Source organism: Paroedura picta, chromosome 1 (assembly GCF_049243985.1).
Source record: "Paroedura picta isolate Pp20150507F chromosome 1, Ppicta_v3.0, whole genome shotgun sequence".
Taxonomy (NCBI): domain Eukaryota; kingdom Metazoa; phylum Chordata; class Lepidosauria; order Squamata; family Gekkonidae; genus Paroedura; species Paroedura picta.
Window position 1 is genome coordinate 200,720,671 of NC_135369.1, and position 25,536 is coordinate 200,746,206.

The window sequence follows — 25,536 nt, forward strand, 5'->3', positions numbered from 1 at the left end:
TGTTTGAAGGTGAGAACCAACTTCCAATGACCAGTGGGGGATGGGGAGGTGGGGTTGCCAGATTCCGGTTGGAACCCCCTGGAGATTGGGGAATGGAGCCTGGGGAAGACAGGGATCTCAGTGGGGTACAATGGCATACAGGTCACCCTTCAAAGCACCAATTTTCTCCAGGGGAACTATGCTCTGTAGTATGGAGATAAACTGTAATTCTAGGGGATTCCCAAGTTCCACCTGGAAGCTGGCATTCCTAATCCCCACCAGGGATTTTTGGAGACATGGAGGAATGGAGCTCAGAAGAGCCACAGGTGATATGTCAACAGCCACATATGGCTTCTCAGACAATGAGTATCTTTTGCATAGGAGGACAAAAAGGGGTATCCCCTTGTAGCTCTTTAAATGTGTCTTGTTCTCATTGCAAAAGAGGAGTAAATAAGCAGTACCTTGGTTGAGCTGTGTGGCCTCTGTTATCAGAACCCCGTTGACAGAACACTGCGCTCCTCTAAGTGGGATCAAATGAACCGTTCCCTCGAAGTGTTCAAAGATGCAGTGCTCACTTTCCAAGTCAAGGCCGTGAAGGACTGCCAAACAAAGAAAACAGACCCTTACTTTTTTTTTAGTAGCCAACGTAACTGGCACTTATGGTCCTTAGCCTGCAATTTCCAATCTGCTGGGAAAAGGGCTCCAAGATTTCCCCCTCCCCTCACACTGTCTCTATGCAAATATATTACTCACAAAAAGAATGCTTGTGTAATAAATACCGCTAGCAGTGGCTAGGGTAGCAAATGGTATCACTAGGCCACCTATATGGAGTTGTTTAAAACAAGAGGAATATAAGAAGTGCACATTTTTCTCTGATAACAATCCATTCACACACACACACAGCCAATTAAAAGTGTGGGTTAAGAGTTGGAGCAGGGGTCCCCAACATGGTGCCTGCAGTTGCCATGGCAGCCAATGACACCTTCCCTGATGCCCACCGGGTGTTTTTAACAAATGGGTGGGGCCAGGCGGCATTCTTGCCCTTGATGATTTCTGACAGGCCCCAGGAGCTGACTGGCTGAGCAGTTGTTGTTTTTTTCCCCTAAATGTTGCTCTGGATGGAGTTGCCACCACAGCACAAGGAGGGTAAACTGTGTGCAGGCGCAAGAATGTCAAAAGGCATTCTGGAATGCTGAAGAGTTACTACTAGAGGTATGCATGGCCTCAATAAAAGACAATAATAACAAAACAACCATAAAACTGTTAAAACTTAAACCCCTCCCCCCACACCTGCCTAAACACACGCCGCCTGGTCTCCTAATTAAGGGTGAGATACAGAATATAAAATTGGGGGGGGGGGTATAATTTAAATTTGGTTCTGGTCTCAGCCCCAAGCCAGGCAGAGGAGTGGCATCTTGCAGGCCCTTCGGAACTCTGACAGCTCCTGCACGGCTTTGTTTTCAACTGGCAACTCATTCCACCAGGCTGGGGCCTGGGCCAAAAGGACCAGGCAGATGTCTATAGGGCCAGGGATTGCCTGCCTGCCTGCCTGCCTGCCTCCTTCCTTCCTTCCTTCCTTCTCCCTCCCTAATTACCCCCTTTCCTTCCTTCCTTCCTTCCTTCCTTCCTTCCTTCCTTCTCCCTCCCTAATTACCCCCTTTCCTTCCTTCCTTCCTTCCTTCCTTCCTTCCTTCCTCCCTCCCTCCCTCCCTCCCTCCCTCCCTCCCTCCCTCCCTCCCTCCCTCCCTCCCTAATTACCCCCTTTCCTTCCTTCCTTCCTTCCTTCCTTCCTTCCTTCCTTCCTTCCTTCCTTCCTTCCTTCCTTCCTTCCTTCCTTCCTTCCTTCCCTTCCTCTTTCTGTCCCCTCAAGTGAGCTGTGGCTATAAGAGGCTTCCAAGTTACCAACAAACCATACTGGTTATGATATCATAATTGGATATAGAGACAAGCTAGTTGGGTTTTAGGCCTTTAACAAGAAGGGGAGGGCTGTAACCCAGGGGCAGAGCATCAACTTTGCATGCACAAGGTCCCAGATTCCATCCCAACTGCCTCCAGTTAAAAGGATCAAGCTGTTCAGTGATGTGAAGGACTTCTGCCTGAGACCCTGGAGAGCTGCTGCAGAGAACACTGACCTGAATGGGCCAAGCGTTTGACTCAATCTAAGCACCATCCAGTGCTGAAACCATGATTTGAACTCCTGGTATTTAGGCTCCTGGGTTTTGGCTACTGTGTGACACCGAGTGTTGGACTGGATGGACCCCTGGCCTGATCGAACATGGCTTCTCTGATGTCCTTAAAGCAAATCACAATCTGTCACATCTGTAGGCCGTAAGGGTCTCCAATTTATGAAGAATTAGGATTAGGAAGCCCTCAATATCAAAGCCATGAACAAGGCAAGAAGAGAAGGAATATGCAGCCTCTAGAGCAGGAGTAGTCAACCTGTGGTCCTCCAGATATTTATGGACTACAATGCCCATGAGCCCCTGCCAGTGAATGTTGGCAGTGGCTCATGGGAATTGTAGTCCATGCACATCTGGAGGACCACAGGTTGACTACCCCTGCTCTAAACTTTCTGAGGCTTGTCCTCATTATGACAAACCACGACTTGTTATTCATCTTGTGGATTATGGATTAAAGCAGCAGAACTAGCTGATTTTTAAAGGACGGAAGAGAGCTGCCATTCATTTACCGATATCTTGTTCGGCCACAGCATCTTCTCTCCCAACATGTGTTCGCCCCTCCTATGGTGGGAAAAAAATGATAAGAGTTATTGATTCTAGTACAATCTACACCTCACAGATATAATTTGTGGCCACAAAACAGCTTTGTTTTGAGTCTATTCAGAAATAAGAACATAAAAGAAGCTATGTTGGATCAGGACAATGGACCTTCCAGGTCAACAGACACCAAGAATACAGAGCATCAGGGCATCAGACAAAGTGTTCCATCTATAAGAACATAAGAGAAGCCATGCTGGATCAGGCCAATGGACCTTCCGGTTCAACACTCAGGGGACCTCAGGAGTTCCACCAGTGGGAGCAGAACTCCTGTAGTCCTCCTATTCTTGCCCCCTATGCTCCAATAATGCAGTCTGAGGATGTGGGGTGCCTTGGGTGCCTGAGGCCTATACCCTGCATATATGTTCTCTGCAGGTCACAATTGATTTGCTAGTGTTCAGCTAACATCAAATCACGGCTGTAACAAAATGAATGAAAACCCAATACACTCAGCAGGAATGTCATTCATCTAACATTGGCCATCAGGACCGATCTAGGGAGTAGCTGACACTTTAATACGAAACAAATTAGAGCATCTAACAGCTGCTGTCAAATTATCACCAAGACGTAATGGATGCTTAAGCTTGATTTGGACAGCAAAATTAACACTACAATTAAAGCTGTCCATTTAGGAACAGGACTGCAGATAAATACTGAATTACCTTCAAGTGATACAAGATGATGCCCGTGCTCAGAAGATCGTCATCAATGCCGATTAGATGAGGGAGCTCAGAATCTAACACGACACCGATGCCTTCTTTCCTCAGAGCCAACGTCTGTTCCTGCAGAAACAAAAGCCGCCCAAAGGTCATTGGCAGGGCTCCTTTACTTTCTTGGAGTTAGCCGGGCCTTGCTTATCATTTGGGGCACAGCAGGGGCAGTCAACCTGTGGTCCTCCAGATGTCCATGAGTTCTCATGGGAATTGTAGTCCATGGACATCTGGAGGACCACAGGTTGACTACCCCTGGGGTACAGCACAGAAACACAGACTAAATAGCCTCTCAGGTGGATTGGGAATTATTAATGGACAAAAACTCCTACAGAACCCATCTAACATTCACAACATCAGCAAATACATCACATTTGCACAGGTATACATATGTTGAAACTCTAGAGAAAATGGAACTTTTTCCAGAAATACTCTTAACTGGTGCAGCAGTGTCTTATTCTGAAAGCCAAATAATTATCTTTACTTTAAAAATTCAGGAATACACCTTGTCTTTCTTTTCTTTATCTTTATTTTCCCGCAAGGAAGACAAAGAAACCTTAAAATTTCTAATAGCTACTATTCTCTATCCAGATAGAACTTTGCCATAAGCGTAGGCCAACACAATTTTGGAGAAAGTTCTAAATTTGGAAGCAAAAATGACTTCCTGTGATTGACGAAAGACTAAGGTGGCATTCACAGAAAGGGGAGGTCAGGTATGATCATGATGTATGCGTTAAACCAGTGGTCCCCACCCTTTTGAAGGTTGAGGACCGCCTCCGGGGGTGAGGAAGAGCCGGTGGCCCAGGCGCCACGCATGCGCGTTAGCGTCCCCTGGTGGTGAAAATGAGCATGCGCGGAGCTGCCACGCATGCGCGCTTTCACCTGCTCCGCGCATGCGCGTTTATGTCTGCCAACATGACGGCGGTCACGCCTGCCTCTTCCCCCCCTCTAGCAGCAAGAAGCTAGCCGGACCACGAGCGAAGCTTTGGCGGCCACTTCTCTCACAGCCTGGTGAGCTTCTCATTGTAGGGGGGGGGGAGAGGCAGACGTGGCCGCCGGCGGCCTGCTACTGAGGCCTTTGCGGCCTGGTACTGGTCTGCGGACTGGGGATTGACAACCCCCACGTTAAATGCCGTCAAGTCCCAGCTGACTTATGGAGACCCCTGGCAAGGGTCTTCCAAGGTGAGTGAAAAGCAGAGGTGGTTTGCTGTTGCCTCCCTCTGCAGAGTCTTCCTTGGTGGTCTCCCTTCCAAGCACGGACCCTACTTAGCTTCTGACATCTGAACAGATCAGGCTATACCATGCTGCCTTCCCTCCCCTGACCAAGTCCCCATTGTGGAGGAGAAACTACTCTTACAGACACACAGAAGTAGGTATGCGACTTTGTCCACATGAATCTGTCTAATACTGGTCCAATGATGTTAATACTCAGACTGGCAGTGGTTCCCCAGTTTGTTAGGCTGAGTCTTTCACATCACCTAGTACCTGATCCTTTTAATTGGAGATGCCATGCCAGGGACTGAACCTGGGATCTTCTCTATGCCAGGCAGATGCTTTACCACTGGGCCACTGCCCTCCCCATGGATGTGATACCCTTCATACCATAGCAATAGCCAATGAGGCAGCTATCTTGGGAGAAATGCCAAAGTAATAAGAACTGAAGAAAGCTAGCACACAACAAAAATCAAATGAACCTGCCCAAATGCTTTCCCATGTACATTACAATGTGGAAAGGCATTCCAGGAACATAAGCCCTAAAAAGTACATGGTGGGAAATGGCTGTACATTACAGTTTATCCCATCCACACTTTAAATTTATTATCCCCCATAAAAATACACTTAGACTCATTTTCTCTGAAGAAAACTGAAATACTATATATTATCAGGTGAATACCATAAATAGCTACCGTTTTAAAAAGGATTTGACCAATATATCTTACCAGTGTACATATATATTGCCGTTTTGGATTGTTTAAAAGGGATAATTTGTTATAATCTCTTTTAAATGTTTAACAGGTTATTTGCTATGATGATACTTTTAAAACACGAGTGGAAAATTACAGGAATTACAGTACAACGATATAGGCTAGATATCAGGAAAACAATTTTCACAGTCAGAGTAGTTCAGCAGTGGAATAGGCTGCCTAAGGAGGTGGTGAGCTCCCCCTCACTGGAAGTCTTCAAGCAAAGGCTGGATACACACTTTTCTTGGATGCTTTAGGATGCTTAGGGCTGATCCTGCGTTGAGCAGGGGGTTGGACTAGATGGCCTGTGTGGCCCCTTCCAACTCTATGATTCTGTGATTCTATGAAATAAAAAATTAAAATGAAATACAAGGACAGTGATATCCAAGGCATATAAAAATCTGAGCAAGTAAGAAAATCAACCATTAGATGTGCTGCTTCATGTGCCGCTGCCTCCTGAGGACACTGGCCATATTTGGGGATAAAATCAGGAAATCAACTATTAAATGTAAAGTTACATGATGTTGATTGAAGTCAAAATCATAACTTGCCTGCTCAGCTTCAGAGCGTGCATATCTTTACACAGCTTCGCTGTCTTATTTGGCTAAGGGGTGAGTGGGTGGAGAGTGGGCGGGGCCGGTCCAGGTGAGGGGCCAATCGGAAGGCGCTTTGGCCCCTCACCCGGACGGAGAACAGTTCTGGCTTGTCGGGCGAGGGCCCAATGGGAAGGCACAAAGTACCTTCCGATTGGGCCCTCACCAGCAAAAGCCAGAGCTCTGGAGTCCCTGGAGAAGAGCCTAATGCTGGGAGCGATTGAGGGCAAAAGAAGAAGGGGACGACAGAGAATGAGGTGGCTGGATGGAGTCGCTGAAGCAGTAGGTGCAAACTTAAATGGACTCCGGGGAATGGTAGAAGGCAGGAAGGCCTGGAGGATCATTGTCCATGGGGTTGCGATGGGTCAGACAAGACTTCGCACCCAGCAACAACAACAACAATAACAACAACCACTTTACAAAAAGGTGAACATTTTCATATTTATCATCAAGGGAGGTGAATGCCCTTAACAAAGGTAGACAATATTATGCAAAATGCCCCGCTCCCACATTTTGGTATGCCATACAGTACTCTTTATTTGACTTTGACTTAGGTTCATTGAATAATAGTGTTTGAAGGAACCATCAGGGTCATCTAGTCTAACCCCATGCACTATGCAGGATACTCACAACCCTATTGCTCATCTAGTGTAACCTGCCACCCTCTTGAACTTTCACATAATCAGCCTCTCTGTCAGATGGCCATCCAGCCTCTGTTTAAACATTTCCACCTCCCGAGGAAGTCTGTTCCACTGAGAAACCGCTTTGTCAGGAACTTCTTATTATTATTAATTAGACTTATAGTCCGCCACTCCCGCAAGGCTCACGGCAGGTCACATACAGTAAAATCAGATAAAACCCCTAATACAGTAATATCCTCATAAAAAACTAACAAACCCAATCAACCCAACCAGTCCAAGTGGGGGTGGCAACATACAACTTGACCCATCCAGAGGGAAGGAATAACAGCCACCAGAATGACCCTGGGGGTCATTCTTTCAGCTGTTTAGACAAAATTTGCATTACTTTCATCCCATTGGTTCTGGTCTGTCCCTCCAGGGCAAGAGAGAACAGCTCTGTTCCATCCTCTATATGGCAGCCTTTCAAATACTTGAAGATGGTAATCAGATCCCCTCTCAGTCATCTCCTCTCTAGGCTAAACAGACCAAGCTCCTCCAGCCTTTCTTCATATGTCTTGGTGTCTAAACCCTTCACCATCTTTGTTGCCCTCCTCTGGACAAGCTCCAGTTTGTCTACATCTCTCTTCAACTGAGGTGCCCAAAACTGAACAATTCTGGGTATTCTGGACAGGGAGTCACATTGGATGTTGGGTCTATGATGAAGAAGAAGAAGAGTTGGTTCTTATACGCCGCTTTTCCCCACCCAAAGGAGGCTCAAAGCGGCTTACAGTCGCCTTCCCATTCCTCTTATCACGCTTATATTGAGCTTGCTTCAATATGATCATAGAATCCTAGAATCATAGTTGGAAGGGGCCATACAGGCCATCTAGTCAAACCCCCTGCTCTACACAGGATCAGCCCTAAGCGTGATAAGCGTGCTTCTTTGTGCAATAGTTCCAGAGGATAGCTATGCCAGTGTGCAGTAGAACAGCTAGATTCACACCCAATGGCACCTCAGGGATCAAGATTTGGAGGTATTGAGCTTTGAGAGCTCAGGCCCCTTTCTTCAGATACTCAATGGGCTCAAGGTGTGAACAGCCTTGAACTAATGGCCCAGGATGGTGGATCTGCTCTCTGTAGAAGTATCCATGCTGTTCAGAAAGGCTTTTATTCAAAGATCAATAGCAAAGAATGTTTATTGGGTTGGCTCTGAAACACGTTAGCTTTTCAGAATCCAATACTGCTGACCCGTCAGAATGCAATTTCATCCGTTAGGCCAGTTTAACGATGAACAACTCTGGTTGCTTTGTATAAAGAACAAAGGGCATGCAATCGTAAAATGCATCAACCAGGGAACACAACAAGCCCTGTCATAGGGGAACTGCTGGGACCAACAGGCATTGGGGGAAAGAGAGGGGTGAGGCAGCCACGCAATCCCAATACTCCCTCTGCCAAAGTCCCAAATTCAGAAACAAGTTTAAACCATATAAGGTAAAGGTATCCCCTGTGCAAGCACCGAGTCATGTCTGACCCTTGGGGTGACGCCCTCCAGCGTTTTCATGGCAGACTCAATACGGGGTGGTTTGCCAGTGCCTTCCCCAGTCATTACCGTTTACCCCCCAGCAAGCTGGGTACTCATTTTACCGACCTCGGAAGGATGGAAGGCTGAGTCAACCTTGAGCCGGCTGCTGGGATTGAACTCCCAGCCTCATGGGCAAAGCTTTCAGACGGCTGCCTTACCACTCTGCGCCACAAGAGGCTCATTTAAACCATATGGGGAACTGCAATTCTCCCCAGCACCAGAAGCAGTCTTCAACCGTTGTCATTCTCTCCACTTTAACTGCCTTTTGCACACTTTTATTTCCTGCCAGCTCCAAGGCATTATCTAAACTCTCAAAATGCTACTTCCTATGTGCAAGTGCACAAGCGCATGAACAGTTCCTGCCATGTGGGAACCCAGTAACAGGAAAGCCCTTGAATGGTGCTTGGGTGCTCCTCTTGAGTTGTTTCTGCAATTGTGCTCTGTACACTCATTTGGTCTTTCCGAGGAGCACAAGAGCACTGATAATACAACAGTGACCATTTAGCAAATTTAAACTTTTACGTCCACATTTTTCTAATGTGCGGGAGTAGACGCAAATGTCAGGCATCTGGGGTCACTTTCTTGCTATGCTATGTCAAGGTTACCTTGTCGTTTATTTCTATTACGTCAGTTTAAAAGTTTTGAGAATCTAATTGTCCTAATAAAACATCTGAAATGCAACGTTGAATTTGCATACTTGAATATGAGCAAAAAAAAGATCTGGGCAGAATCCATAGCCACTGACTGCAGCCAATTACGTATGACATTTGAGCTAGCAAGACAACCAATTATTTATAGAATGGGTACACAGACTCAAACAGATAGATTTTGAAAGGCCATTTTAGCCCGTCTTTGTAAAAATGTTTGATTTTGTACTTAGAGACCAACATTGAGTTCAATTTTTTTTTTTGCTGCATTTGACCTTTGGACGGTCATCCTAATTTTTTGTATTAAGTCTCCAATAACCCATAACTTAAATCTAATGTCACTGAAATATGGTGCTGTGAAAATGAGCAAATTTATTTCTAAAAGAAATCATTCAGTGCTAATGGATTCATCAGCTACCAGAAAATGTGCTGCAAGTTCTGATCTCATGTAAAATGTATTAAGTTAGTTGAAAATACTCTTTTATTTTGAAAATCTTACTACTGTGCATATCCCTATCACTTTTTATTGACCTAAAATGGTGGTAGTTCCATACGTATTGGGAAGGAAAGAATTTGAAGAACTAAGGGGTGCGTAATAAAAATAAATTAGTTTAGTTTAATGCTGTTTGCTCACACATACTATTATGTTTAGAAATGTAAAGGTCTGGGCCCTCACTGCATGTCCCAGACGAGCCTGATCTCATTAGATCTTGGAAGTCTAAGCAGGGTCGCCCATGGTTAGTACTTGGAAGAGAGACCACGAAAGAACTCTAAGGTCACTGTCCAGGGGCAAGCACTGGCAACCCACCTCTGTCCTGACCTGGATGGCCAAGGCTAGCTTAATCTCATCAGACCTCAGAAGCTAAGTAGGATTGATCCTCATTAATATTTTGATGGGAGACTACTAAGGAAGTCCAGAGTTACTACATGAAAGTAGGCAATGGAAAACCATCTCTCTTGCATTGAAAGATCTTAAAGATGGTTTAATATTTGATGGTCAATATCAATCACCTTCAAGAAGAAAGAAAGCAATAAATATGGGTGGTAAAGAGAAAAGACAGAGTTTGAGATGATTCCAACGCAAAAAGATCATTTTGGACAATGTTTCTTCCTAAATACGAAATGGAAGAACAAGTGAAAAATGTACGATTTAAATGGATGCAAATTTAGAGAGTAAACACCTATGTCATCATGGGAACAACTATGGAAGCAGCAAATAAGTTCCTAGCCAGTCCGACATTAAGAAAAAAAACTGACAGTAACTTGGTGAGAGACAAAATACTTCAAAAGAACCATACCACCCCACTTAAACTTGTTGAACAAGAGGTAAAATTTTTTTAATGATTTACCCACTGACACCTTACAAAAGAGGGCACAATTCCATTTTCTATGTCAGATTTTGCTTCGTAAAGGTATCAGATAACTTTGGAAGATTACTTTTGCTCTGGAAGTCATCCTGCCTTCTGGGAGGAAGATTATTAAGACAGTACAACAAACAAGCTCAAGACTTGGCTGATCGACTGACACGAGGCTCGGGGGAGACCTCGCAAGCAGACCGTTAGTTGCCCCTCAACCGGAATTGTTAGGGGACTCTGCCTCAGACCCTCGACAATCACTTCAGTCTCCGACATCATTTGCATCACAAGGTGCCAAAGCACCATCTGCTCTGCAAGGGGCCTCTGGTTCCACAGCTCAAGATGGAGAGATTCAAGATACTCTCCATAAACATTAATGGACTGAATGCTTCTTCTAAAGCAGGGGTAGTCAAACTGCGGCCCTTCAGATGTCCATGGACTACAATTCCCATGAGCCCCTGCCAGCATTTGCTGGCAGGGGCTCATGGGGATTGTAGTTCATGGACATCTGGAGGGCCGCAGTTTGACTAGCCCTGTTCTAAAAGATCTAATTTTTTCAATCAAACCACACAAGTCTCAAGTGGATATTATTTGTTTACAAGAAACTCATATCAAACAAAAGCACCAACACAGACTAGTAGCAAAGAAACTGGGAAGCAAGTTTGCAGCACTGGCAGCGGTCAAGAAGAGAGGGGCTGTTGTCTATGTCACTAACCCCAATATTATTTATTTATTTATAATTGGATTTATATACCGCTGTTTGCCAAAAGGTCTCACAGCGGTTCACAATAAAATATGAAATCACAGTAAAATCACATATAAAACCCCATAAATACCCATTATTACAATAAAAAGATGGCATTCTATTCTATAACTCTCCCCGCTTTGGCAACTAAGATTAGATCAACTGTAAAGTTCACAGGTCTTAAGGTTGATGGAGATTGTAAGTTAAAAAGCTATGTTGATGATGTTGTTTCTGTAATGACTAACCCCGAAACTTCTATTTATTTGCTATTTGACGTCCTGAAAGAGTTCAGTGTATATTCTGGGTATCCTTATCCATTGTTGCTCCTCTATATATTTCTGAAACAGCCTAGGGGGTGGGACGTGTCCGGCTGTCCAAGTTAGAATAGGGCCAATCAGAGTGCAGCCAGTTTGCCCTGATTGGCCCTGCCCCTGCAGCTCCCGCCTTCCGTTCCTGGACTCTAGCCTCTTTGATCTCAGACGCCTCAGTGCCTGGAGCCAGCAGCAGCTAAGGGGAGAGGCCCTGGGCAAAGGGTCATAGTGGAGGCCTTGCTAACGAGGGCCTCCTGGCCTGCTAGGCTGGGCCTGCTGACTGTCTGCAAAGGAGCTCTGTTTTGGGCCTGCTAACGAGCTGCCCAGCCCCCACCCGCCCCACTACATTTGGCTTCGAGCTGCGGCCCAAAGCCACCTTAAGCTGCCTGGCCAGGAGCCAGGGGAGGGGGACCCTTTCAGGGCCCGTTCTTAGGAACGGGCTTTGAAGCTAGTAAAATCAATAAAAGTAAAACAAAAATCTTTGTTCTAGGGCTCTCTGAACAGATTATAAAAGACATTCAAACTAACTCTGGATGTGAACTCAATCCACCCAGGGTAAAATATCTTGGTGTGGTAATAGACAATGATATTTAAAAAAAAATTTTTTTTGATAATTTATTTATTATTGGATTTGTATGAACGCCGCTCCCAGAGCTGGCTCGTGGCAGTTTACAATTTTGGTATACAATCCATACAATAAGAATAAAACCCCCATTAAACCCGTTAAAAACATTCTAAGACTCAACCCAAACTAAGGGGAAATACAATTTAATTTATATCCCAAACAAACCCAGGGGGTGGACCAAAGATGGGCGATGGAAATTGGGATATTGTCACTGGGGACCTGTTGAATCAGGCCAATCTAATACTGAGCCAGACCCTAAGGGGAGAGGGGAACCTGATCTGGAGGTAATAACGATTCCAAATTACGGAAAGGAATTCAACAGGAAATCTCAAGATGATCTGTTGAAACTATCCTGGTTTGCATGTATGGCTGTTGAAAAAAGGAATATGTTTCAAGTTTTACTTTTACAAATCAAAGACTCTGTTATACAAAAAGGGCAAAGTGAAGTAAAGAGACCAAGGATTACCTTCAAAATTTTACAAGGTGAAAAGAGGAGGGCAAGGAATACCAAACTTAAAACTCTATCTACATGCTGCTGTATTGATGGTGTTATCAGAATTGATCCTAGATCCCTCAGCAAGAGAGCTAATACTGGAAAAAGCAGGCTGGCAAGAAAGTTTCACAGTATTCTTAGGCCACTGCCTGGATGGAAGAGAAAGGTGAACATGAACTATGGTTTATATATGGAACAAATATAAAGTAAGGCTCTCAGGTAAATTATCACTGCTGAAATCTCCAATTGAGGTATATTTTTCTAAACTACGTCAGAAAAGATTAGGTTGTTTAAAGTACAAGGACCTTTTAACTTGCTCCAGGTTGCTCAAAAGTATATTCATTCTTAATAAAGAAGGAATCAATATACAATGTTTAGAATATAATCAATTAGTATCAAGGCTCAACTCAGAATTCCCAACACACCTGGACCCTTCGGCAGCACTACCAGAATTTGAAAATATTGTATTTCAAAACAAACCATACCTGCAAGGTCAATTATACAAGCTTTTGTTGAAATATGATACAGAAACTGAGCAGATTAAACAATGTATGATTAAATGGATGCAAAATTTACAACTTAATATTTCAATGGAAGAATGGGAAAGATTATGGTTCAAGTTACCAAAACTTATAAAATGTCACCCATTAAGAGAGAACTGGTATAAAATGTTTTATCATTGGTATATTACTCATAATGTTATTAGAAAAATTGCAAAAGAATATATCGATACATGTTGGAAATGTAGTGATATAACTAGTTCCTTTTTTCATATGTTTTATCTACTATATTGTACGTAAGCAGCCTTGAACTCTGTAAGGAAAAAAGATGGTAATAAATATTTTCAATAAATGATATATCCTGTTTGTTCCCCATTGGGGATCCAGAGCAGCTTACAGCACTTTCTCCTGAAAAAAAATTCTGGCCTAAACCCTAAAGGTAAAGGTAAAGGTATCCCCTGTGCAAGCACCGAGTCATGTCTGATCCTTGAGGTGACACCCTCTAGTGTTTTCATGGTAGACGCCCCCCCACTGTGGTCCCCCAAGTGCCAAAAATGCAGAACAGCACTGCTCCAGACATCTAAACTTTGTGGCAGGGATCTCTGCTCCAGTCCCCTCTTGAAGCTGCCCATGTTTGTAGCTGCTAACACCTCTTGCAGCAGTGAATTCCACACGCTAATTGCCCCTCATGCGCAAAGTCTTAAGTCAGGCACCTTTGAACAAAATAATAATTTAAAAAATCAGAAAAAAGAGAAAAAAATCCCAGAACCTTTTGATTGACAGGACGATTACTGCCAAAGTCTGTTGTGAAAAAATTATTTTGACATGCTTGATATTTTCAAGGAAGTGACAAGATACTCATTAATTAGAGATAAACTAAATAGGAGGCCTTGCCACAACAAGGGATGGAGCGTCTGAAATACATAGTTATTTTACACGGGCCGCTCAGTTAACAACCTGCTTGGCAACCTCTGTGCAGTTTTAGTCTATGGCAGGGGTAGTCAAACTGCGGCCCTCCAGATGTCCGTGGACTACATTTCCCAGGAGCCCCTGCCAGCGAATGCTGGCAGGGGCTCCTGGGAATTGTAGTCCACGGACATCTGGAGGGCCGCAGTTTGACTACCCCTGGTCTATGGGCTAGATCCAAAGCACAGCCAGTAGAGTGAGACTGGCACACTGGCGCATCTGACGCCTCTGCCTCCTCCTTTGTAAGCAAAAAAAAAAAATGAACTGGGAGGGGTGGGTCCCAGTGAAGAAACAAAATATAGACGTGCTGGGAAACCAATACGGCAATAAAATATCCGAATTGGACTTATATAGAGTCTTCTCTCTTCAGTAATTCTTTTATTCTTATTATATTTCACACAAGTCCCGACGCGTTTCGCCTTACAGATTTTTCAAGGGTCTGAAGCGCCACAAGGTAAGTTTAGCTATTGTGAGCATGACCTTATACTCTATCAAGAGATTCCTTAATAAGTTGAAGTTGGTCCTTAAATAAAAAACACGTCATTGGCCTCATCTTTTTGTATTTGCTGCTCCCTTGCCTGTTGTAACTTTCCTCACAGTTTTTTAGACTTGTATTACAGAACCGATTTGTATATTGCTTTATATCGTGAATGCCATTAAAGGTTTTGTATTGTTGTAAATATAAAAACCATTGTCCCTTGAAAAAGCTGTAAGGCGAAACGCGTCGGGACTTGTGTGAAATATAATAAGAATAAAAGAATTACTGAAGAGAGAAGACTCTATACAAGTCCAATTTGGATATTTTATTGCCGTATTGGTTTCCCAGTGCGTCTATATATTCCTCCTTCGTATGACAGTCCCGTGAAATTTTGTCCCTGGAAGAAGTTATGGGATGCGGGCTGCTGGGGCTCAGCTGGAGATCTGGGCTTCAGGCAGGGCTGGCTTGAGGCCAGCGGATGCCCTAGGCACAGCCCAACAGTGGTGCCCCTCGGCACTGAAACTTACCTTGCTTATGTGAAAAACCAGCAAAATGAATAATGAAATCTGGAGCGGAAGGGCATGATAGCTGGGCACCTCCCCCGGTTCCCTAAGACCCCCGCTCGCTTTGCTTAAAGATTAATGCAGGGCCGGGTGGAGGCTGGGAAGAGGCGCCTCAGTTGACCCTCATGCCATACAGCCCACCTCTGAAGCTGCCGTATTCTCCACAGGAACTGAGCTCTGTCATCTGGAGATTGGCTATAATTCTAGAAGAACTCCAGGCCCCACCCGGAGGTTGGCAACCCTAGGGCCTATTATCCACGGCTGCTGAAACGGCAGTATGGAGAACGCAGAGGAGGAAGAAGCGAAGCAAACTGCTTACGCATGTGACGGAATGCAACGGCGGCAAAACCCAGAGTATCCGATTATGCACGTGGCTACTCCGGAGCTGCTTCTGGTTGCGCCCTGGTCCCAGGAAGCTCCACTTTCTTTCGCATCTCACTAACGCAGCTTTTTCAGTGGCATACGTTGACTCTGCGCCCGGTTGCCGCCTGCAGTGTGCATACTTGGTGACCATTTCACCCCAAATGCGGACCTTCCACTCTGTGCATAATGGGCCTAGGTGGAATCCTCAGACACCGTCTGTGTGGAGGGGGCAAAAGTGGCAAGGGAAAACTACCCGTGAACATTGAGGAGCAAACGTAAAGTAAAGGAGGCAATAGGCCCACTGTTGGGTGCGGATGGACAAACTCTAACGAAAGATGCAGAGAAAGCAGAAAGGTTTAGTGCCTATTTTACATCTGTTTTTTCCCACAGGTCAAAGTGTTTAGGCACATCTAGAGATGGCCGTAGTTAAAGGATAGTGTCTGGGTGGCAGGTTAACATGGATTGAGAGGTTGTCGAGAGGCATTTAGCTGCACTGGATGAGTTCAAATCCCCTGGTCCGGATGAAATGCACCCGAGAGTACTCAAAGAACTTTCCAGAGAACTTGCACAGCCCTTGTCCATCATCTTCGGAACCTCTTTAAGGACTGGAGATGTCCCAGAGGACTGGAAGAGAGCAAATGTTATTCCGATCTTCAAAAAAGGGAGGAAGGATGACCCGGGAAACTACAGACCAGTGAGTCTGACCTCTGTTGTGGGGAAGATAATGGAGCAGATATTAAAGGGAGCGATCTGCAAACATCTGGAGGACAATTTGGTGATCCAAGGAAGTCAGCATGTCAAAGAGTTGTTGTCAATGGTGTTTCATCAGACTGGAGAGAGGTGAGTAGCGGGGTACCTCAGGGCTCGGTGCTCGGCCCGGTACTTTTTAACATATTTATTAATGATCTAGATGAGGGGGTAGAGGGACTACTCATCAGGTTTGCAGATGACACCAAATTGGGAGGACTGGCAAATACTCCGGAAGATAGAGACAGAGTTCAACGAGATCTGAACACAATGGAAAAATGGACAAATGAGAACAAGATGCAATTTAATAAAGACAAGTGTTAAGTTCTGCATCTGGGTCAGAAAAATGAAAAGCATGCCTACTGGATGGGGGATACGCTTCTAGGTAGCACTGTGTGTGAACGAGACCTTGGGGTACTTGTGGATTGTAAACTAAACATGAGCAGGCAGTGTGATGCAACGGTAAAAAAGGCAAATGCCATTTTGGGCTGTATCAACAGGGGCATCACATCAAAATCACAAGATGTCATAGTCCCATTGTATACGGCGCTGGTCAGACCACACCTGGAGTACTGTGTGCAGTTCTGGAGGCCTCACTTCAAGAAGGACATCGATAAAATTGAAAGGGTACAGAGGAGAGCGACTAAGATGATCTGGGGCCAAGGGACCAAGCCCTATGAAGATAGGTTGAGGAACTTGGGAATGTTCAGCCTGGAGAAAAGGAGGTTGAGAGGGGACATGATAGCCCTCTTTAAGTATTTGAAAGGTTGTCACTTGGAGGAGGGCAGGATGCTGTTTCTGCTGGCTGCAGAGGAGAGGACACGTAGTAATGGGTTTAAACTACAAGTACAACGATATAGGCTAGATATCAGGAAAAAGTTTTTCACAGTCAGAGTAGTTCAGCAGTGGAATAGGCTGCCTAAGGAGGTGGTGAGCTCCCCCTCACTGGCAGTCTTCAAGCAAAGGTTGGATACACACTTTTCTTGGATGCTTTAGGATGCGTAGGGCTGATCCTGCGTTGAGCAGGGGGTTGGACTAGATGGCCTGTATGGCCCCTTCCAACTCTATGATTCTATGATTCTATGATTGCCGCCCCCCTCCTTCGCCCATGCCAGTGGGCCGGCACCTGTGGGGACACCTGAGGCCCAGAAACCATTCTGAGGCAAAAGACACACATTTCTCTTCCTGTGCAAAAAGCACCCAATGCCTTTTGGGACAAATCCCCAAATCTTAGAAACACACAGCAGGAAAGGAGTCCAATGAAGCATGAGAAGATCATCTGCTTCTCACCAATGCCACCCCCCCCCCCAGATCCTCATTTAGTTGGTTTGTTTTTAAATGGATACCTTAAACGTTAGCTTGCTTATGAAAGTAAACTACGTTCAAAGGAATGATAACCCGCTCATAAAAGATGCCCTAGCTGGAGACTTCTCTGCCGCGCAGTGCTTTGGGTCACAGCCCCAGCATCAATCAAGAAAGCCCATTAAAATACTGTACAAAAAGTGAAGGGGGGGCAGCATCGTACCCCACGGAGCTCTTGTTTGTGAACAGCCCACACCGGCATGCCCTGAATGGACGTCCATTAAAAAGGCAGTTCCCCCAGGTTGCCTTGTCCAAATGAGCTCTGCCGGAGTTCAAATGATGCACAATTAATGATGCCGTTCTTTTCGGGCAGAGGAGAAGCGAGAGGGGGGGGGGATTATACGCCCATTGTGGTTCTTATGAAGTCTTCCCACTGCATACGGCTTTCCCCCTTCTGCCATAGACAGTTGCTGCTAGCCTTTTAAATACGGATATTTGTTAGCAGAGAGAAGAAATTATGAACGGCGTTGTTGGGAACGCAACTCCAATTAATGTTTCATCAGGAACTCCCCATTCCAAAAGCCCCCCAAGCCCTTAACACAGGGGTAGTCAAACTGCGGCCCTCCAGATGTCCATGGACTACAATTCCCACAAGCCCCTGCCAGCATTCGCTGGCAGGGGCTTGTGGGAATTGTAGTCCATGGACATCTGGAGGGCCGCAGTTTGACTACCCCTGCCTTAACAGACCACAAATGAGTCAAGCCACGGGCTTAATTTTTCGTGATGGGAACGATATGGGGGTCCTTTTAAAATATAATCCCCACCTGCACAGAATTTCCATTCATTAAAAAGACGCCAACATTTCCGGCCATCGCGGGGGGAGCGAGGGATTTTTAGGAAATGGCTGTGGAGCAGGAAGGCACCTGTCCCCCAAAGACACGCTCAGCATCTCGCAGCTTTTACTCCGCTCCCCCACTGCTACCCTGAGTGCTACCGTCCTGGAGGACTCGGGGCCTCTGCACTCCAGGAGAGAAGAACCGCAAGGGATGAAAAAACAACAGGCACGGCCGATTAATTTGTCTTCATGGAGGGGAAAAGAAGGGAAAGGCTGGCTTTTCCCGCAGAACAAGGCCACGTTATCACTAGTGTTAAATATTAAAAGGTATTTAGTACTCAAAGAAAAATAAAGGGTGTGGGACGTTCATGAAGCCATTCCCATGTTGACCGCCCTGAGCCTCAGGGGAGGGTGGCATATAAATATAAAAATAAATAAATAAATGTTTGATGTGTCCAGCAAAAGGAAGAAATTGCTCTAGCCATGTCCAACATGCTTAATTTTAGCTTTTTCAACACACATAAGATCCCCCCCCCCCGTTTTCCATTCCTTATCTGATCTACGGCCACTCTGATTAGTCACCAGTGCACAACACTGTCTATAAGAGAGCCAGTTTGGTGTAGTGGTTAGGAGTGCGGACTTCTAATCTGGCATGCCAGGTTCGATTCTGCGCTCCCCCACATGCAGCCAGCTGGGTGACCTTGGGCTCGCCATGGCACTGATAAAACTGTTCTGACCGATCAGTGTTATCAGGGCTCTCTCAGCCTCACCCACCCCACAGGGTGTCTGTTGTGGGGAGAGGAAAGGAAAGGTGACTGTAAGCTGCTTTGAGACTCCTTCGGGTAGGGAAAAGCGGCATATAAGGACCAGCTCTTCTTCTTCTTCTAAGCATGAAGGCTGAAGAGCCTTGGGCAACAGTTTGTGTCTGTCTGTAAACTCAGAGACCCAGGTCTGAATCCCTGTTTTGTTATGGAAGCTGGCTGGGTAACCTTGGGGCAGTCACAGACTCTCAGCCAAAGCTACCTCACAGGGATGTTGTGAGGATGAAAGACGTAGGCTATATATAGGCCACTGTAGAGGCCCTGTAGAATAGGGGTAGTCAAACTGCGGCCCTCCAGATGTCCATGGACTACAATTCCCATGAGCCCCTGCCAGCATTCGTGAATGCTGGCAGGGGCTCCTGGGAATTGTAGTCCGTGGACATCTGGAGGGCCGCAGTTTGACTACCCCTGCTGTAGAACATAGCTGTGCATACACCCGGTCCCTCTACTTCCCACCCATCACTGGAAATTTTGGGAAGGGAGGCAGGTCGGCATGACCGTATGTGGTCATATCACCTGATAAACGTTTAACAAATCTAAAAGATATATAAAAAAATTAACTCCCACCCATTTGGGAAACCCTTCCAGGGCTGTCACCTAACCCTGGTTGAGAAAGCCTGCTCTGGAGGGTCAACGGCAGGGCATAGAGGCCGAGGCCTTCCTCTAATGCTGCCTCCTGGCTCTGGGTCTCAGAACCCCTCAAGGCACATGACACTGGTGCAGCGTTTGCAAGACTTAAAGCATGCCTGCCACATGTCTAGGGCCTGTGCCTGTTCCTGAGGTGACCTGATCTACAGGATCATTGTGTAACGCACAGGTATTCCATGTGGGTTTTTCTTCCCTTCACGGGAATATCTGTCTTGGGGAAGCAGGAGGTGTACCTGCCTGGAAAACCTACACGTCGCCTTATTCACACAATACGGTAATTGTATAAAGTGTACTGGTTGGAGGGTTCCTCCTTCCCCCCCCCCATCTCCAATTCCAAGCAGAACACCCATGTACCCTCTTGCAAAGGCCTGGAGGCATCCTATCAATCCAGCATTCATGCCTTTATGAACTGTCCAGCCATAAGAAGCGGAGGTCAAGAAATTGCATAATTCACTTTGTAAATAGGGCAAAAAAATACAAATAGATCTTTGCATTGTATTTGCTTCTGCCTTACAAAGAGAATGGCAAATTGACATATTGCACCTGAAAAACAATATTAATTTGTTACAATTGCTGACACCCCCCCCCCCCCCCCGAAATGCCATGAAAGTACAGCTTGACAGCATTGGAAGTCCCAGATATGTTCAACACATTAAGACAATTTCTCTACCTGCAGCACCATCTAGTGGCAAAGACAATAAAGCACGGGCACAAGTTTTGGAAAATCAGGAGGTAGATCATTTTATCCGGAGGCTGGAAAAGATTCACTTTCAAAATCCATCCAGGTTGTTTGTGCGTGGATTACACTGCATTTCCCACCACTTGTAAACATTAACAATATTCAGAATATAATAGAAATTATAAGCATCACACCAAAGCCACTGTGTGAGACAGGAGGCTGAACTGGATGGACCCTCCCTGGTCTGACCCAGCAGGGCTCTTCCGACCTTGGCCTCTCTGCCCTCTTGTTGAACCCCAGCAGGGAATGGCCAGCCACTGTGTGAGACAGGAGGATGCCTAGATGGAGCCTCACTGGTCTGAGCCAGCAGGGATCTTATTCTTAAGAAGGCATTCATTATGGCTGCCAGAAGGCTGAACCTGCGTTGAGCAGGGGGTTGGACTAGATGGCCTGTGTGGCGCCTTCCAACTCTAGGATTCTATGATTCTATGAGAAGTCTGACCCCCAAGCAAATATTTAAGGGCCAAATGACCAGGTCTTGGGGGGGGGGAATCTCATGAGGACATGATGCTGCCATCTACAGAGTCTTGTCCACTCAGACTGCAGCCTTCCTCCAAGGTCTAAGGACCTCTCCAAGGTCTAACCCACCCCTGAGGATTGAACTGGGGACCTTCTGCATAGCAAGTGGACGCTCCACCCCAGCCCCTCCTCTATGCAGGCCTACTCAGAAGCAAATCCACTTTATCAAATGTTAAAGCGGCATTTCTCCACGGAGACTGTTCTTAGGATCGCAGGCAGAATTAGATTTGCGTACCAGCTAAATAAATGATAGACTGTGCCTTCGGATTATGAGGATTTCAATACAAATATGTCCCTGAAATATTAGATTCCTGCTTTCTGATAATGTTATGGGGCCTCTGAAATATGACATTTAAGCCAGGGGTAGTCAAACTGCGGCCCTCCAGATGTCCGTGGACTACAATTCCCAGGAGCCCCTGCCAGCGAATGCTGGCAGGGGCTCCTGGGAATTGTAGTCCACGGACATCTGGAGGGCCGCAGTTTGACTACCCCTGGTTTAAGCCCTCGTCATGTCTTGACCCGGCCTCAAACATAGCACCTGTTTCAGAGAGGCGTGGAACACAAAGTCCAGTCCTGAGTGAATTGGTACTAGGGTTGGGCACTTCGGTGTCCGAAGCGGCTACTCACGACCGAAGCAGCCAGCACCGCGTCATGGGGGGTACCCCTTCCGGAAAGTTTTGAAGTAAAGTGGCATACAAGAACCAACTCTTCTTCTTCTTCCTCTTCAGTAATCTCAGGGCCCTCTCAGCCTCCCCTCCTTCACAGAGTGACTTTTGTGGGGAGAGGAAAGGGAAGGCGACTGTAAGCCGCTTTGAGGCTCCTTCAGGTAGAGAAAAGCGGCATATAAGAACCAGCTCTTCTTCCTTCTTCTTCTTCAGTAATATCAGGGCTCTCTCAGCCTCACCCACCCCACAGGGTGTCTGTTGTGGGGAGAGGAAAGGGAAGGCGACTGGAAGCCGCTTTGAGACTCCTTCAGGGAGAGAACGGCATAAAAGAACCAACTCTTCTTCTTCTTCAGTAATATCAGGGCTCTCTCAGCCCCCCCCCCCAGGGTGTCTGTTGTGGGGAGAGGAAAGGGAAAGTGAATGTAAGCTGCTGCAGCCTTGGCCGGGGCCATGCCACCCTAACAGCTGCCTGCAGCCTTTCCAGGTCCTGGGGAGACGGGGGGGCCATCCGCTCCCCACCCCCCAATCTAGCAAGTTGTATTCCTGAATGCAATGGGTCTTACCCCTAGTCAGGCTATAAAGTGGGTTGCTGTGTCCACATCAAATATTAAGTCCATACAGAAAAAGTTATTGGTTGACTCAGCATAGAGTACTATGCTATCTTTGGACAACATGAGGTCTTTGAAGTCTGAAATGAGAAAGATTCCCTGAAAACTGTGCCAGTTCCGTAAGGACAGTGAAACAAACGCTGCATAGCATGGGAGGCCTATGTGAAGTGCAAGATGTTCGTGGGACAGAGGTATTTTGGTTGGGCGCTTTTGGGACGGATGTCTAGAGAGGGGGGAGAACGTGGCGTTTCTTGCTTTCCCTATCGCCTGGCTAGCCTCGGCGCCACCGTGGTTGCTATTATGGTCGAGGAACAAAGAAGGGGTGACAATCAGCTGGGAGGAGAAGCAGGCATGCAGAACTTCCCATGGAGATGGTGGGTGAGTGGGAATTTGTGATACAGCTGAGCAGTCACATTAAATTGGGGGGAGGGGGGGGAAGCATGAGAATAAGAAGAGGAAATTAGATAAACCAGAAAAGGGGGCGGAGGAGGGATAAAAGGATTGGGGAAGGTAGCTAGCAGACTGAGAAAGGAGATTATGCACCAAGATCTGAACAATGAGACAGCTATGATTAAATTCATGGAAGTTCAGTGTGACTAAGTAGGGGACAGGGATACCTACTGTTTAAGTAGAAGTGTAATAAGATACGTTTGGTACAGCTATGTCAACACTATGCAAGACTTGGAAGGAAAATGTCCAGGACAGGCAAGTGAGAGAAACAGTAATGTTCACTATTGAGAGTTAAAAGCAAGGGAGAATCCCCTACCATGGTAGCTTGGGGGTACAGAGGAGCTCACAACCCCCCAGCTGCGTCATGTCTTTACCCTGGGGCCGGGGCTCTCAGCATTGGTGGTGGAAGCGGGTTGGGGAAGTTGTTTGCTCCCCTCCTGCCAGTGTGGGAGCATCTGCCCGTCAGTACCCCACTGCCTTGCCTGTCTGCCCATGTAGGTTTTGCTGTGCACACCCGCCCACCCAGGCTATGAAGCCTTGCAATGAGGATACACCAGCTTACCAGCTGCTGTCCTTTATGAAGTGCATGTCTCCAGTACCCGACATAATGTTTATCCCTATTGTGTACCATCGGCCTTCTCCCTGTTTTCCCATGCTTTAGTGCAGGGGTAGTCAAACTGCGGCCCTCCAGATGTCCATGGACTACAATTCCCAGGAGCCCCTGCCAGCATTTGCTGGCAGGGGCTCCTGGGAATTGTAGTCCATGGACATCTGGAGGGCCGCAGTTTGACTACCCCTGCTTTAGTGACTGGTGCAGCTCTTTATTCTCTTACTGTGTTTCACGATACCATTGGACTTGCCTGACAAAGTCATGGCCCTCAAAACAACGGCTTTGAGACCTCTGCCATAGACCTCTCTTCCAGACTTCCAATGGCCTCAGGGAGCTTCCCTTTGGGAAACTTAACTGGTCCAGGTTTGGAAAGGGGTACAAGATCTGAATCTGGTCCACATGCACTTGGGAAAGGTGGGAATCCAGAACTTGGATGGGAGACCACCAAGGAATACTGATGCTGTTATACAGGGGAAAGCAGTGGCAAACTACCCCTGCACAACTCTTGAAGCTCCCATGAAGTGGAAATCTGAGTTGGTGGCACCTGAACAGTATGTTTAGCCTTAATTAAGGTTTACAAGATCCCAGGAACCAGGCTGCCATTGTCATGCCTTGTATTTCTAGAAAGGCAAGGTGGCTCAGTTGGCCACCACAGAGGGCATGTCTGGGGTCATCAGAGAGTCACAGACTGAGCTAAATCCATTTGTGATGCAATACTACCATCTAGTGGACACTTGGATAACTTAACCTTTTTGGACTATAAATACAGCCATCCAGTGACTGTGGAAGATAGTATAGATGGGAAAATAATGACAACAAATGTGTAATAAATGCGTAAATTTGCAACAACAGCAACAACAAAAGGCTCCTAAAATGGCCATCAAGACTGAACAAACATCCGAAAAACCAAGTATGAACTCTTTCCAGAAATTCCAGATCAGAAATTGGAACAGAGGCTATGTAAATTAGATGCCAGTCTTCAATTAATAAACAACAGACTCCTATGTTTCAAAGAGGCCTTCAAAACCATGCGATTTAAAGTGAAGGATGGTATTAAGAAATATAACTCTATAAATCATTTTCTAGTGGAAATTCAAATTTGTTAAAGAGAAAAACCTAACATCAGAAACCAAGATGGATGCAGTTAATATACAACTTAAAATAAGCCTGGATAACTCCAGTCTTTTGGAACATAAAGAAAAGGAGCATTTCCTAAGATAGAGAAATATCACAGACATGAAGGGAGAAAGTATAAGACAGGGGTGGTCAAACTGCGGCCCTCCAGATGTCCATGGACTACAATTCCCAGGAGACCCTGCCAGCGAATGCCGCAGTTTGACTACCCCTGGTATAAGACAAAGAGTGGTTAATTCATTTGCAGAGTTCCTTGAACTTTCAGAAGAAGGTATGCAAATAGAGTGGATTCTGCCTACAGCATGAACTCCAGATATGCAACAACGAGGAAAACTCCAAGGGATACATTGGTCTGCTTGTGTAGAAATCGACTGGAGACCGAACCCTACAACAATATTCCAAGATGAAATTTAAGACTGATGGTAGGGAAGGGATAATTGTGAAGGAAGTCCCACAAAGAATTTCATGGAAAAGAAAAGATTACGTCTTCCTGACAGATAGACTCGCGCAGAAACAGATTTCATTTCGATGGGACAAATTCGGAGGCGTCATCTTTACATTCCAAGATCAGAGATGTAGACTGAACTCAGCCTTCAGAGTGAGTGAATTGGTCAAAAGATATAAAACACAGTGGGAAGTTAAAGAAAGCCCACAACCATCGCGTCACGATTGTAGGCAACAACCACCAGCTCAATAGAAAGACCAGCGGAAAAGGGAGAAGGATGGGAAAAGGGACTTGGTTTCTATGGAGGCTTGAACATGGATTACAAACTTTTGATCTGGAATATAAGTGAACTTAATGCCCTTTAGAAAGGGGTGGTGGGGGGAGAAAAGACGTTGTCAGGTTTGAGGGATAATTACTTGGAAAACAAACAAGGCACTAGACAACTGGAGAGTTAAGGTGTTAGGATTGCGTAGAGAATATTTAATATCTACTTCTGGGATGCAGTGAAAATCTTTAAGGCTTGACGTGATCTGGGCCTGCCTCTCCGTATACACTAGGGGTGTAGCCCCTATACACTAGGGCAGGGGTAATCAAACTGCAGCCCTCCAGATGTCCATGGACTACAATTCCCTTGAGCATTCGCTGGCAGGGGCTCATGGGAATTGTAGTCCATGGACATCTGGAGGGCCGCAGTTTGACTACCCCTGCACTAAGGGATCGCCTTGGCGATCACTGCACTGCA

The 25,536-nt window shown here is 46.0% G+C and overlaps 1 protein-coding gene across 2 annotated transcripts in view; it reads right to left on the bottom strand.

The window, feature by feature from the left end:
• KIF16B (kinesin family member 16B) overlaps positions 1-25,536 on the bottom strand; it is a 185,175-nt gene that overhangs the window by 113,116 nt on the left and 46,523 nt on the right. For both annotated transcript variants that reach the window (XM_077316503.1, XM_077316492.1), the window contains exons 13-15: positions 3,419-3,538; positions 2,669-2,720; positions 441-578 (exon numbers count right to left, since the gene is read on the bottom strand). In XM_077316503.1, the coding sequence (XP_077172618.1) occupies positions 441-578; positions 2,669-2,720; positions 3,419-3,538 (310 nt within the window). The remainder of the gene's footprint in view (positions 1-440; positions 579-2,668; positions 2,721-3,418; positions 3,539-25,536) is intronic.